The following is a 13,092-nucleotide window of genomic DNA, read 5'->3' on the forward strand; positions in this document are numbered from 1 at the left end:
TTACTTTATTCTCGATCTAGATTCGCGAGGATTCCCCCCTAGGCTTCGTGGTGTAAAAGAAATAGCTAATCAATTGCTTGCCGACCGCGACGCGTCACCAGTTGGCACGCGTTGGGCTCATAACTTCATTAAGCGGCACCTAGACCTTAAGACGCGTTTCTTTCGTAAATACGACTACTAGAGAGCTAAATGCGAAGACCTAATAATTATCCGCAACTGGTTTAGGCTCGTGGGGAATATAATCGCGAAGTATGGCATCTGATCAGATAATCTCTATAACTTTGACGAGACTGGCTTTCTTATGGGCATGATTGCAAGCGGAATAGTCGTCACAGGTTTAGAAAGGCGTTCAAAGCCGAAATCAGTGCAGCCTAGAAACCAGGAATAGATTATGGTTATTTAAGCAATCAATGCGGAAGGCCAGGCGATCCAGCCGTTTATTATTAGCGCGGGCCAATATCACCTCGCTAACTAGTACCGAGAAAGTAACCTCCCGGGCGATTGGGTTATTGTAATGACCTAAAATGGCTAGACTGATAATAAGACCGGTCTAGAGTGGCTAAAGCACTTTGACCGGTGTATAGCCAAGCGATCAAATAGTCGCTATCGTCTCTTAATCCTCGATGGCCACGAAAGTCACCACTCTATTAAATTCGAGAGATATTGCGAGGAAAAGAAGATTATCCGGCTTTGTATGCCGCCTTATTCCTCCCATTTGCTCCAGCCCCTTGACGTCGGGTGCTTTAGCGTGCTGAAGAAGGCTTATGGTCAAGAAATAGAGCGTCTAATTAGATGCTCTATAACCCACGTTTCAAAGACCGAGTTCTTTCCGGCCTTCTACGCCGCACACGAGGCCACTATGACGGAAAGAAATATCAAGGGGGCTTTTAAAGGAGCTGGCCTTGTTCCTCTTGACCTAGAAACTGTGGTCTCGAAGCTTGATGTTCAGCTACGGACGCCAACGCCGGTTAAGGAGGCAGCTAAACCGTCGACCCCTTGGGCTTCAAGGACCCCAAAGACCGTGATTGAGGCCAGATCTCAGTCTGAATACCTCGAAAGGCGGATCAGAAGGCATCAAAGTAGCTCGCCAGAGTCAATCTTAGAGGCTCTACAGTCTCTTACAAAGGGGACAAAGGCTGTTATGCATTAGGTTACCTTATTGACGGCTGAGGTCAGAGACCTTCGAGAGGCGAATGAGATATTAAGCCGGCGCCGGAGGGCAAAAAGGACTAGACTACAGAAAAGAGGGGTGATGACAGTAGAGGAAGGAAGGCAAGCAATTGATCAAATGGATGTGGATGCGCAGGTAGTGGGTGAATCGTCGAGGAGTGGTAGTCAACGAAGGTCAGCGCGACCGGGTATTCGGCGTTGTGGTGTCTGCGGCAAGCCCGGCCATAATGCAAGGACGTGTTAGGTAGTGATTGAGACGTCTGGGGAAGAGTATAGTGAGTAGTTTTAACTAATTAAATGGTTTATGGTATTTTTATTGCGATAACTCTAGAGGGGGTTAAAAAAAATGCGGCACTTGCTTGACTGCGGCGCTTGCTTATCAAGTACGTTATATATATTTGCTTATATTAAATACTTTTAAATAATATAAAATACAACTAAATAATATAATATAATTATAAAAAAGTAAAAATTAAACTATATACTTAAAATTTATATATAGAATAATATATTAAAAAGAAATTTTAAGATTAAATAAAGTTAATAGGAAATTAATATAATATAATTTTTTAAAAAGTAAATATATATTTAAATTAAGAATAAGTTTTATAATTTATATTCTTTAAATAAATATATTTTTATATAAGATTATTATTAAAGTATCTTAAAATTAATCCTTTTATATATTAAATTATTATATTTATTTATAAAAGTTTATAATTATAAATTTATAATTATATAATAATTAAAATAAAATTTAATATATTAATATATATATATATATTATAAATATAGAAATTAACTAAATAAATTAAACATTATTTAATTTATATTATGTTTATTTAAATAATTAATTTTTAATAATTTATTATATTATATAATAATAAAAAAATAAAATTATTTTTTATATTTTAAATTTTTAACATTAATAAAAATTAAGTGTTTAATATATTATATAAATATAAAATTTTAATTAAATAAAATTATAAGATTAATAATAAAATATCTAATTTTTATATAATATATTGAATAAATTATATTATATATTTAATTTATAAATATAAAATTTTAAGTATTTTAATATATATTTTTATTTATAATAATATTTTTCTTAAGTATATAATATTTAAAATATAATTACTTAATTATATATTAATTATTATATATTTTTAATTAATATATATTAAGCTTTAAGTTTTATTAAGTAATATCTAAAGCTTAAGATATATGTTTTTAAAAATATATTTATTAAAAAATTAAATATAAAAATATAAGTTTTATTTATAATTATTTTAAGTATATAATAAATATAACTATAAAATATAATATTTAATTAAATAATATGTATAATTTTAATAAAATTAGATTTTTTTATAAATATAAATATAAATAAAATAATTATTATAAAATTTAAATAATATTTAATATAAAAGTTAATATAATTTAAAAATTAAAAATATATTATAATTATTTTAATAATTAATATAAAAAAACAAATAATTTAATTATTTATTATATATATAAATTAATATAATTTTATTAATTAATACTAAGAAAATAATGTTTTAAATAATTAAAAGATTATTATAATTTAAACAATTAAATTATTTATAAAATAATATTGAATGTTTAAAATATTTTAATTAATATATGAGTAATTGATTATATGATTTCTTTTATTTTTTAATAATTAATAATTATAAAAATTATTTATTTATTAAATTTAAGAATATTATAAAATAAATTATTTATTTATTTATTTAATTTTATTTATTTTATTTATTTATTTAATTCTTTATATTTTTTTTATTTTATTTATTTTATTTATTTTATTTATTTTAATATTTTAATATTAGGTCTTTTAAAAATTAAAGTCTTTAATTAAAAATTTTACAATATATATTGTTTAATATTAAAATTATTATTATATATATATTTATATAAATTAAAATATCTATATTATATATTTAATTAGATTAATTTAATTAATTAAACCTATAGACTTTTATCTATTACTAAGTCTAGTACTAAGCCCTAGTATTAACTCTTTTTAGGTTTAAACTCTAACGCTAACTCTAAGAACTAATCCCTCTAAAACTTATTATATTAATAACTCTTATTTCCTAATATAATTATAGCTATAGCTATATAGCTAGATACTAGCTAGCTATAATAAAATTTCTTTAATCCTCTTATTTAATAATATAAAAGGTCTTTATAATTATTATAAGTATTATAACCTATACCTTATATTACTTATTATCTTATAAGAGCTTAAGGAATTTAATATCTTTATTAATAAGATCTTTCTCTTTTTTAGCTTTATTTAATAGCTTTAAATAAAAAAAGCTTTTTTTTAATAAAATTAAACTCTTTATTAATATTATAATTAAATAAAAAAGATTAAATAAAGAAAAGATATTATAATTAAAGATTATAAGCTTAATTAATATTAATTTATTATATTATATACTTATCTTAATAGTCTTAAGGCTATTATTTAGTATTATTACTTATAGCTTATTATATATATTTTTTGCGCCTTTATAAAGCTTATAGACCCCCTCGGTAAGGTTATCTTAGTTATATTAAAAGCTATATTAATAGGTATTAGCTATATTACTTTAATTATTTTATTAAAAGTCTCTATAGAAAGCTATTATAATTTCCTTAATATATTATTTATTAGTTAATTAGTTATTAATTAATTAAATAATTAGTTATTATAGTTATTATTAGTTATAATTAAACCTCCTCTTATAGGGATAATAAAAGTAATTTTAAGCTCTTTGAGTAGTTAAGAATTATAATTAGAAGGTTAATATTAGAGGGCAAAGCTATTATATAAAGGGGTTAGATTTTAACCTTTTTAATTAATTAAGATATAAGCTATTTATTATAAATAGAGCTAGCTTTAGTATATTATTAAAGTTATTAATAATTATATAAATAACCCTTATTAATTTAAGCTTATTAAGACCTTTAGCTTTAGGTATAAAGGCTTTATTATTAAAACTAATAAGATATTAATTAAGATATTTTAATCCCTATTTTAGGTAATATAAAATAATATAATAATAATTTATATTCTAAAACTTAATTTTTTTTAGCTTTTTATATTATATCTAGTATTATTATAATATAAAAGTTTTAAAAAAGCTTTTAAAAAAACTATTTATATTTTTTTATTTAAAACTTTAATCTTAAAGCTTAATATATAATTATAAACATTAATATATATTAAAAAAAAAACTAAGTCTTTAATTCTTTAAGTCTTAAAGACCTTAAGGATTATATTTAAGAGTAAACCTTAATTTAAATACCTTAAAAAATACATTAAATAGTATTAAAATAACTTCTTAGACTTAATTATTAAAGCCTTAAGGTTATTGAAAAAAAGAAAATAAAAATAATTATATATAAAAATATTTTATTAATTATTAAATATAAAAGTTATTAAGAAATAAATAAAATATTTAATTAATATTAATAAATAAGAAACATTTAATTTTTAAAAACGAGTCAAAATAATATAAAGAAATAATTACTTAAATAAATATTGATATATAAATAATAATTAAATTCTTAAAAAATAATAATTAAAAGAAATTAATATAATTAGAGATTAAATATTATAATATTTTTAATAAAATTAATTATAATATAATAATATATTAAATAATTATTAAGATATTAAAAGAAAAAATATAATAAAAAATAATAATTAATTAATTAATTTATAATAGTTTTATTATTATATTTATATAAAAAGCTAAGATTTTTATTATACTTAATTAATAATTATCCTTAGGTAATATATATATATTATATATAGTATTTACTTAAATAATATGAAAAATATAATATATATTATAATTACCTTAATAATACTTTTTATATTATTATTATAAGCTAAAAACTAGGGATAATATTTATTTATATATCATAATATAAAAATAGCCTTAATACGGCTAAAATTAATAACATTTATTAATTCATTATATATAATTTAAAAATAATATTTTATTAAAATTACACTTTAATTTATAAAGAAATAAGGTAATAATAATATATAAGGTAGTTATAGTAGTAATATTATTATAAGTTATAATACTCTCTTTATAATAAATAAAGTAGCAAGGGTTTTTATTTATATATTAGCCCTATATATATATAGCTAGGCCATAGTTAGTCATAACCTATTATTACTCCTTCCTTCCTATGGGCTATCTTAACTATATAAAATATAGCTTTTTCTACCCCCTTTGTAGCCTTCTTTATAGCATTTACTATAGGTAGGCAATTTCTTCTCTAATAGCTCTTACGGCTGGCTAGGGGGCTCTCGTGGCTACTGGCTGGGGGGCTCTCGGGGCTCTCGGGGCCTATAGTTATAGTAGGAAAATTAGGCTTCAGTGTATTATTAGAGATACTATAGCTCGTATGAGTTTTCTTTCGCTAGGATTGAAAATTAGTAGCCTTAACGCTAGTAATTATAAGCATATAAGATAGAAAGCCGCTTAGAGCCTCTTTATTGTAAATATAAGTATTAAATACTATATTTATATCCGCTAATTATTATATAAATTATAAGATTCAGCTTAAGCTCTTCTTATAAGTAATAATATTAAAAAGGCGGGAGGTCTTCTACTTTAGTTATTATAGGAAGTAGGTTATAGGGCCTTAGGGCTCTGAGAGGAAAGGAGTGATAGTGGGTTATTGCTGACTAAGGCCCGGCCGTACGTGGACGGGGCCGTACATAAATGAGAAGCAAAGGGGCAGCCTATCATTAGTCAGCTCCTGGGTAGTCAGGTTTTCCCTTATGGTTTTGATCAACCCTCGGCAAAACTAAATATCCGAGCCGCCTGTTAGAGTCTATATTACGTCAAGGTGGTCAGGCTAACGATTCTCTGTGTTGAGCCGCAACCTATTCATGAGTGAGAGCTATGGATCTTAATCTGCAGGAAACCTCATCAGAAACATACCCAAGCAATTTAGACTGCCACAATACTCCATCCAACAATCCCCAGACTGCTTGCGACCCCGCTGAGTCAAACCTACCACCACCAGCCTCAACAATCGGTCAGCCATTCTTGAGCGTGCGATCGTGTGTAACATGTCGCCGTCGGAAGGTCAAATGCGACAAAGCAACTCCGTGCGCCAACTGCGTGAGGCATGGGTCCAAGTGTGTGTTTCCACCGCCTGGTCGAGCCCGGCCGAAACCACACACTCGAGCCGCCGAGCGCATCCTGCAGAGAGGCCTAGGCGGTAGCCCCGTATCCAGGGGCTTTCATTTCAAAGGAACGCCCAACTCTGACTCAGTCGGATATACAGTTTCGACTAGATGAGGGCATTCTAGTTAAAGAGCAGTGGATTGATCGATGGTGGTACATCGGAGAGAGGCTGCCCAAGCGTCTCTACATGTTTGACACGAACCCAGGAAGCCATATCGAACAAGAGGTCAGCTGCGAGTATACTTTACTCCTGGTGGAGCTAAGTGAATTAGTATGTGAACTCCCTCCAAGCTGTCTGGGGGCCTTTTCTGTTCAATTGTTCCTAATAGCATCACCAACAGCTTCATAAGGCCGGCGGGCTTATCCCAAATGATGGGGATTGGGGCATCGCAATCGACCCCAATGCTCGCAATTTCGATCCGGCAAAACGGTTTTCAGAAGATTTTTCAAACCCCCCTGATACCCATGCCCTGGTTTTGTGCTATCCCTCACGCGACTCGAACCTCGGCAGCCAGCATCCTTCTCCATCACAGATACCCTTTTACTGGCAGACATTTGTTGAAAACGTCAATCTTTTGGTAAAACTCTTCCATATTCCGGTGTGAAGCAAGACGATCCGCAGCATTCAAGGTAGGGTCCGCTCGCTCAGCCCACCTGAGGAAGCGTTGATCTTCGCCATCTACTTCGCTGCTGTAGGTTCCATGGCTCTAGAAGAGATATGTTTATTCCCTGCCATTCTTATTACGAATTCGGCTAACATGGAGCAGGTGCGAGGGCTTTTGGGTCAGGAGAAGGAGACCCTGATCAATCAGTATCGCTGTGCTACTGAGCAGGCACTTGCAAGAGCAGAGTTCATGACGTCTACAGACCTAATAACGCTACAAGCCTTTGTCTTGTATATTTTTTCTCTGAGGCAATACGCGCAACCACGGCTGACTTGGAACCTCACTGCACTCGCTGTGCGTATAGCCCAAGGCATTGGAGTGCATCTTGGCCCCAACCCTCAAGAGTCTCCCTTCGACTTGGAGGCCCGAAGGAGACTGTGGCTCTGCCTCTGGATGTTGGATTTGAAGACAGCTCTGGATTTGGGTACCGAATGGTTGATAGCTGACGATTGTATCCATGTCGGACCTCCACTAAATATCGACGACTCCGACCTTGATCCCGCGTACACGGAGCATCCAACTTCAAGGACAGGCATGACCGACATGGCCCATATGCTAGTCAAGTATGAGATTGGCTTGCTGTTCAAGAAGTTGACACATGCACGAGGACAGAAGGGCCCTCGACCCTCCAGTGAAGACGAAATGGAAGAACTTGTGGCAAAGTGCAAAGAGCAGATACAAGAGCGCTACCTTGGGCACTGCGCAGATGGCGGCCTGGAATGGCTTACGGCCGCTAATGCAAAGTTGTCCCTTGCCACGGCACCCCTTCTCATCCATCATCCTGTCTTGTCTTCCGAGTTGCGGCACTCTGTCTCAAACACCCTTCGGGACCGTCTAGTAGCGGCGTCTATCGAGACTATTGAGTGCTTGCACGTGTTGGAGACGATGCCGCCGCCTCATCGTCGAGGCTGGATGTTCGGCACTTATTTACATTGGCACGCAACCGCCTTCCTACTAGAAAGCTTGTATCTTAGACCTCATGATACTGACGTTGCTCGACAGTCTTGGAATGCCTTGGGACTTGTGTTAGGTCTCTGGACCACAAGCTTTGGAGCCCGTGGGGCATGTGAGCCATGGTCTGCACTAGTCAAACTTGTGGAGAAGGGGAAACGAATACACGAGGTTGGCCTAGTCTCGGATGGCCAAGGACCCGACGGCAAGGACGCAGTCGTCCCGCCGTCAACTGCCCGGATCGGGGTGAGCGCCGAGATTCCTCGCCCAGTCGATACCACCTCTTCGAATCTATCAGACATTAGAGGTTCCATCAGTAGCATGAGACACGAGCTGCACTCTATTCCTGATGGCTTCCCGGAAACACCAAACTCCTTCTCTCGGATAGGCCTCTCAGGCGACGACGCAATGTCGTTCGAGACGTCATCTGTCAGACCCAACTTCCCAGAATTCAACGAGCAGATTATACCTGGCGGCAGTCACTCAGTCAGCGAGTTTACGGACAATCTGCCCATATCTGAAGGTTCCTTGTCAGTAAACCCCGCATTCTCGGGATTGTGGCTCACGGAGAACGATGCATCCTGGGATGCGAGCCAGGCATTAACAGAACCATCAGTTGACAATACGACGGAATACTGGGCGGTATGGAATGGTTTGGTCGGTGATCTTGAGATGCAGCATTAGCTATGACTGGTCTGGCGTCATGGAAGGATTCTAGAATGGACGCAGTAGGACCTATAGATGTCGAGAAATACAACCAAGGATGACCAGGTTTTGACCAGCTACTTTTAGCCATCTCCTATAGAGGAAACTCCGGCACTATTCCTCACCCCCAAGCAGTTCTCTTGAAGGATTCTTGGCAATCTACCTACCCAACTCTCTCAACCCTGGGAACAGTTCGGACAAGGCCGCGTCCGGGACAGAGATAGCTTGTCCCACCGACCATTGTCGTGGAAGCCAGTGTACACGAAGCTAGGTTGGCGTTGGCGTATGCATGCCATCAATGCCTTGGAGCAGTGCACGCTGAGGCGTACAACTGAAAGCCGACTCCATTCAGTGCCGAGTTCGGTTGCCTGCAGCCGGCCCATTGCCTCCAGCAGCCTTGGCGATGGCCTCGGCATTTTTCCGATATTTGTAGACAGTCCAATCGAACAAGTAATCATACTGAAAGCCCTCCCGGACAAAGAGATCCCGAAAGATCTTTCGCAGATAGCTGTAATCAGGTTTGTCATCGAAGCGAAGAGATCGGCAGTAATTGAGATAGATGGCGAACTCGTTGGGCAGGCCACGGCACAAGACTTCGGTTGGCGTAGTCATTTTCTTCTCCATGATGCAATCATACTTCTGTTTTTTGGTCGCTGCCTTTAACCCTTGCCAAGGCAGGGAGCCGCGAGTGAAGTAGAGGATGACATAGCCAAGGGATTCCATATCATCCCGCCGTGACTGTTCAACGCCGAGGTGTGTGTTGATAGATGCGTAGCGCGCGGTCCCAGTCAGGTTCTTATTCTCGCGGTATGGGATGTGGAAATGTGTTTTTGGGTCGCGATATTTCTTGGCCAAACCGAAGTCGATGGCGTTGACCTGATTTCCTCGCTTGCCGATACCCATTAAGAAGTTATCCGGTTTAATGTCCCGATGGATGAAGGACTTGGCATGGACATATTCAACCCGAGAGATCAACTGGTCGACAAGGAGAAGGACGGTTTTGAGAGAAAAGTTGCGGTTGCAAAAGTTGAACAGATCTTCCAAACTGGGTCCGAGAAGGTCGTAGACCATGGCATTGTAGTCGCATTCGGTGCCGTACCATCGTACGAAGGGTATTCCCACGCCGCCGGCAAGTGACTTGTAAACACGTGCCTCGTATTCGAGTTGCGGATGCTTGGCCTTGACGCTTTCGAGCTTGATTGCGATCTCCTCTCCCGAGATGATGTTGGTACCGAGGTATACATCGCCGAAAGATCCGCCACCGATCTTTCGGCCAATGCGATATTTATTGCCGACGCGGAGATCCTGTGTCGAACAGTCAGTCGATCAACGTAGATGAAAGTATTGCAATGTTTGTTACGAGGGCACTAGAAACCCTGACAGATACTTTTCATCAAGACGGATAAAAGCTCTTTTCATCTACAGGATGGGCTTATACGACAGCAGAGCAAGGCGGTACATACCACAGTCGACATTTTGCCAAGTTTCAGGCTTCTTTCTTAGTTTGAGGGTAACTCTGCTGTAGTCAAGTTGTCTCGTTTACCGACAGTTTTAGGAAAGGCGGCTGCCTTGAAGCCAAACGCGACGAAGACAGAGAAGAATGGGTACGGCGAGATGCCAGATGAGACATGAGCATAGGATCCAAGGAGAAAGGTCCAAGGCAGGCGGTTTATGGGAAGCAGTTGTGTGGCCTGCCTGTTATATGGAGTCCCAAAATGTCGTTTTGATGAAGCGTTCGGTGCTCGCCCCGCTCGGTGCTCGGCCTTCGGCCTTGGACAAGGGTCAGTTGGGGGCCCGAGACAAGCAGTTCGATGACCGAACCGACATGATTGGTTCTCCTAGATTTTGATGACACTTGGTCCGTGAAGAACATGGGTTCACAGCCACCGACGTTGGGGTAAAATGGAAATAATTCGTAGGAAAATAAAGCTTAAGAGCTCATACTTGGTATTATTTAAATTTTAGGCATTAATAGTTAAATGATAAGGCGTAAATGCTGGGTTTATTATTTAATGGAATTTAAGCAAAAGCTCGCGTTATAGGGATATAACTAGCCCAGAGCGACTATATGTGGTGGGGTTCTAGAGAAAAAGCAAGAAATACTAGAAGAGAAAAAGCTATACCTAGCTATTAATTTAAGATAGGTAAGAACTACATAATAGGAGACAAGTTAATGCTGATTAAATAGATACTAGAGAAGCAATGCATTAGCTAATACATATTTATTTATATATATATTAAACCTACTATTTATTATATATAAAGTTTATAAGATTAGATATATATTTAATAAACTTCTAAACTATTTAATAGTTTAATGCCTAATAATATTAGCGCATAGAGTAAATGCCATTATTAAGAAGGTTAAATTAAAGCTAGGGCTTATTTAGAGATATTATAAGCTAGCTAATTTTTAATACCTAGACCTAACTACTAAAGCGGTCCTATATATTAAGCCAGCGAGACCAGATGGGCGAAAATATAGCAGAGGTAGCTATGTTGTTCTATGCAATTAAGATATATAGGTATATTATAATAACAAATACAGCTAGCAAATAACTAGAAAAAAGGGGTAATATAAGAAAGAAACTTTAGTAACTAAGAGAATTACTATAGATAAAAGGGGTATGCTATTAGTGATTTTTTAAGTATCGTAACGCTAGTGGGTGGTTTCAAGTATATAAGGATATTAAATTACGAGATTTGATTAGATAATTAGTACTGTAAAGAATAAAGAAGATACTAAAGCGAGGCTTATAAGGTTATATAAAGAGCAAGTTAGCTAGGTTAATGCCGTGGGAGAAAAGGAAAGTAAGGTTACTAATATGAAAAAGAAATTAAGTATATAGCTAGGAGGACAAGCTATGGCGATGATTTATAACATTATGGCACCAACTCAGGTCACATATGCCTCCACAAAAGACAACCAATTAAGGTCAGCGACTTATAGTATATACTATAAGTCTAACCTAGGCTTATAAAAGGACTTATAATTTACTATAAGCTATGACTTATAATTATAAGTCGCGTCTAAGTATATAAAATATATTTACTATACTTTCTTATATAATAGCTACCCTAGTTATTAATATAATTTAGTTATACTTAATACCTTTAAGTATATTACTAGATATAATACCCCTATTATTTAAGTATAGCATAATTAATCTATCTATTAATATAAACCTAATATAATTAGTTTATCCCTTAAGAATATATATAATTATTATATATTAATAGCTCTTATTTAATAAAATACTTATATTACCTTAAATAATATTAAATATAATAGCTACCTAGGTAATTCCTATAAATAATTACTAATAGGTTTTACTTATTAATTATGTATTTATTATATTTATCCTAGCTAACTAAGATAAAGATATAAATAATAGAGATAGCTTTAATAATAAAGAAGTTAAATAGCTTTAGGCTGAAATTATTACTATAAGCGCTAAAATAAATAGTATATATAACCTCATTAAGAGAATAGGTAATATATAGCGAATATAAAATGCCTAATATATAAATAGTATATAGGAAGTTAATAATATAATAACCGCTACTATGAGGGGTAAAGATATAAGAGAAATCTTAAAATTAGACCCCTTAGAGAAATTTAATAAGACTACCTATAAGCTATTTATATTCCTTATATAGTTATATACCTTTATAACTTATTATCTAATATAATTTAACCTAATATTTAATAAAGTTTAATATATTATAAGATAACTTATTAAGTATACTATAGCTTAATTTAAACTTATTATAAAAAAGTATTTTATTACTTTATTTATTAAACTTTTATCTAAGACTATTAATCTCTATTTTAGCTATAAGACCTTTAAGGCTATATTTTAATAGGCTTTTAAAATAATTATTAAAAAGGTATAAGTTAAAAAAGAAATTAAGGCACTTAGATAAACCCACTTAGCCTTAGAATATAAAATAAAGTATCTTTAATTAGCCTTAAAGCTTAATTAAGACTAAAAACCCTTAATATTAATTTCTTTAATAGACTTAAAAAAGAGATCTAAGTAAAACTTTATAAAGAGAATTAATTTAATAATTTTATTAATTATATTAATAAAGTAATAAGGATTAATAATTAATAATTCTTATAGAAAAAACTATAAAACCCTAAGTTTAGTAATAATAAGGCTAATAACTTATAGTTTAATATTAATTAAAATAAGAGAAAAGGTAATAATACCTCTTATAATACTAAAACTAGCCTTATAATACTTAGAGCTATATAAAAAGATAAATAAGATTACTATAGCCTTAAATATTTAATATTATTATAAAATAAATTAAATTAAGAAGGTTTATTATAAAAAATAATAAGATATTAAGGAAAAATATTA

At 33.3% G+C, this 13,092-nt stretch overlaps 2 protein-coding genes across 2 annotated transcripts; one reads left to right on the forward strand and one right to left on the reverse strand.

Annotated features, from left to right (window-relative positions):
* Positions 1 to 6,588: 6,588 nt before the first annotated feature.
* NCS54_01505800 (Zn(2)-C6 fungal-type domain-containing protein) lies at positions 6,589 to 8,701 on the forward strand (the record flags this gene model as incomplete). Its single annotated transcript, XM_053160170.1, has 5 exons — positions 6,589 to 6,672; positions 6,743 to 6,979; positions 7,169 to 8,001; positions 8,069 to 8,091; positions 8,154 to 8,701. The coding sequence occupies 5 exons, from the start codon at positions 6,589 to 6,591 to the stop codon at positions 8,699 to 8,701; spliced, it is 1,725 nt and encodes a 574-aa protein (XP_053016145.1).
* Positions 8,702 to 9,070: 369 nt separating this feature from the next.
* On the reverse strand, positions 9,071 to 10,197 carry NCS54_01505900 (Non-specific serine/threonine protein kinase; the record flags this gene model as incomplete). The annotated part of the gene is made up of 2 exons (XM_053160171.1): positions 9,071 to 10,027; positions 10,186 to 10,197. 2 exons carry the CDS (start codon positions 10,195 to 10,197, stop codon positions 9,071 to 9,073), a joined length of 969 nt encoding a protein of 322 aa, XP_053016146.1.
* Between the last annotated feature and the right edge of the window lie 2,895 nt (positions 10,198 to 13,092).

This window comes from Fusarium falciforme, chromosome 14, assembly GCF_026873545.1.
Source record: "Fusarium falciforme chromosome 14, complete sequence".
NCBI classification, from domain to species: Eukaryota; Fungi; Ascomycota; class Sordariomycetes; order Hypocreales; family Nectriaceae; genus Fusarium; species Fusarium falciforme.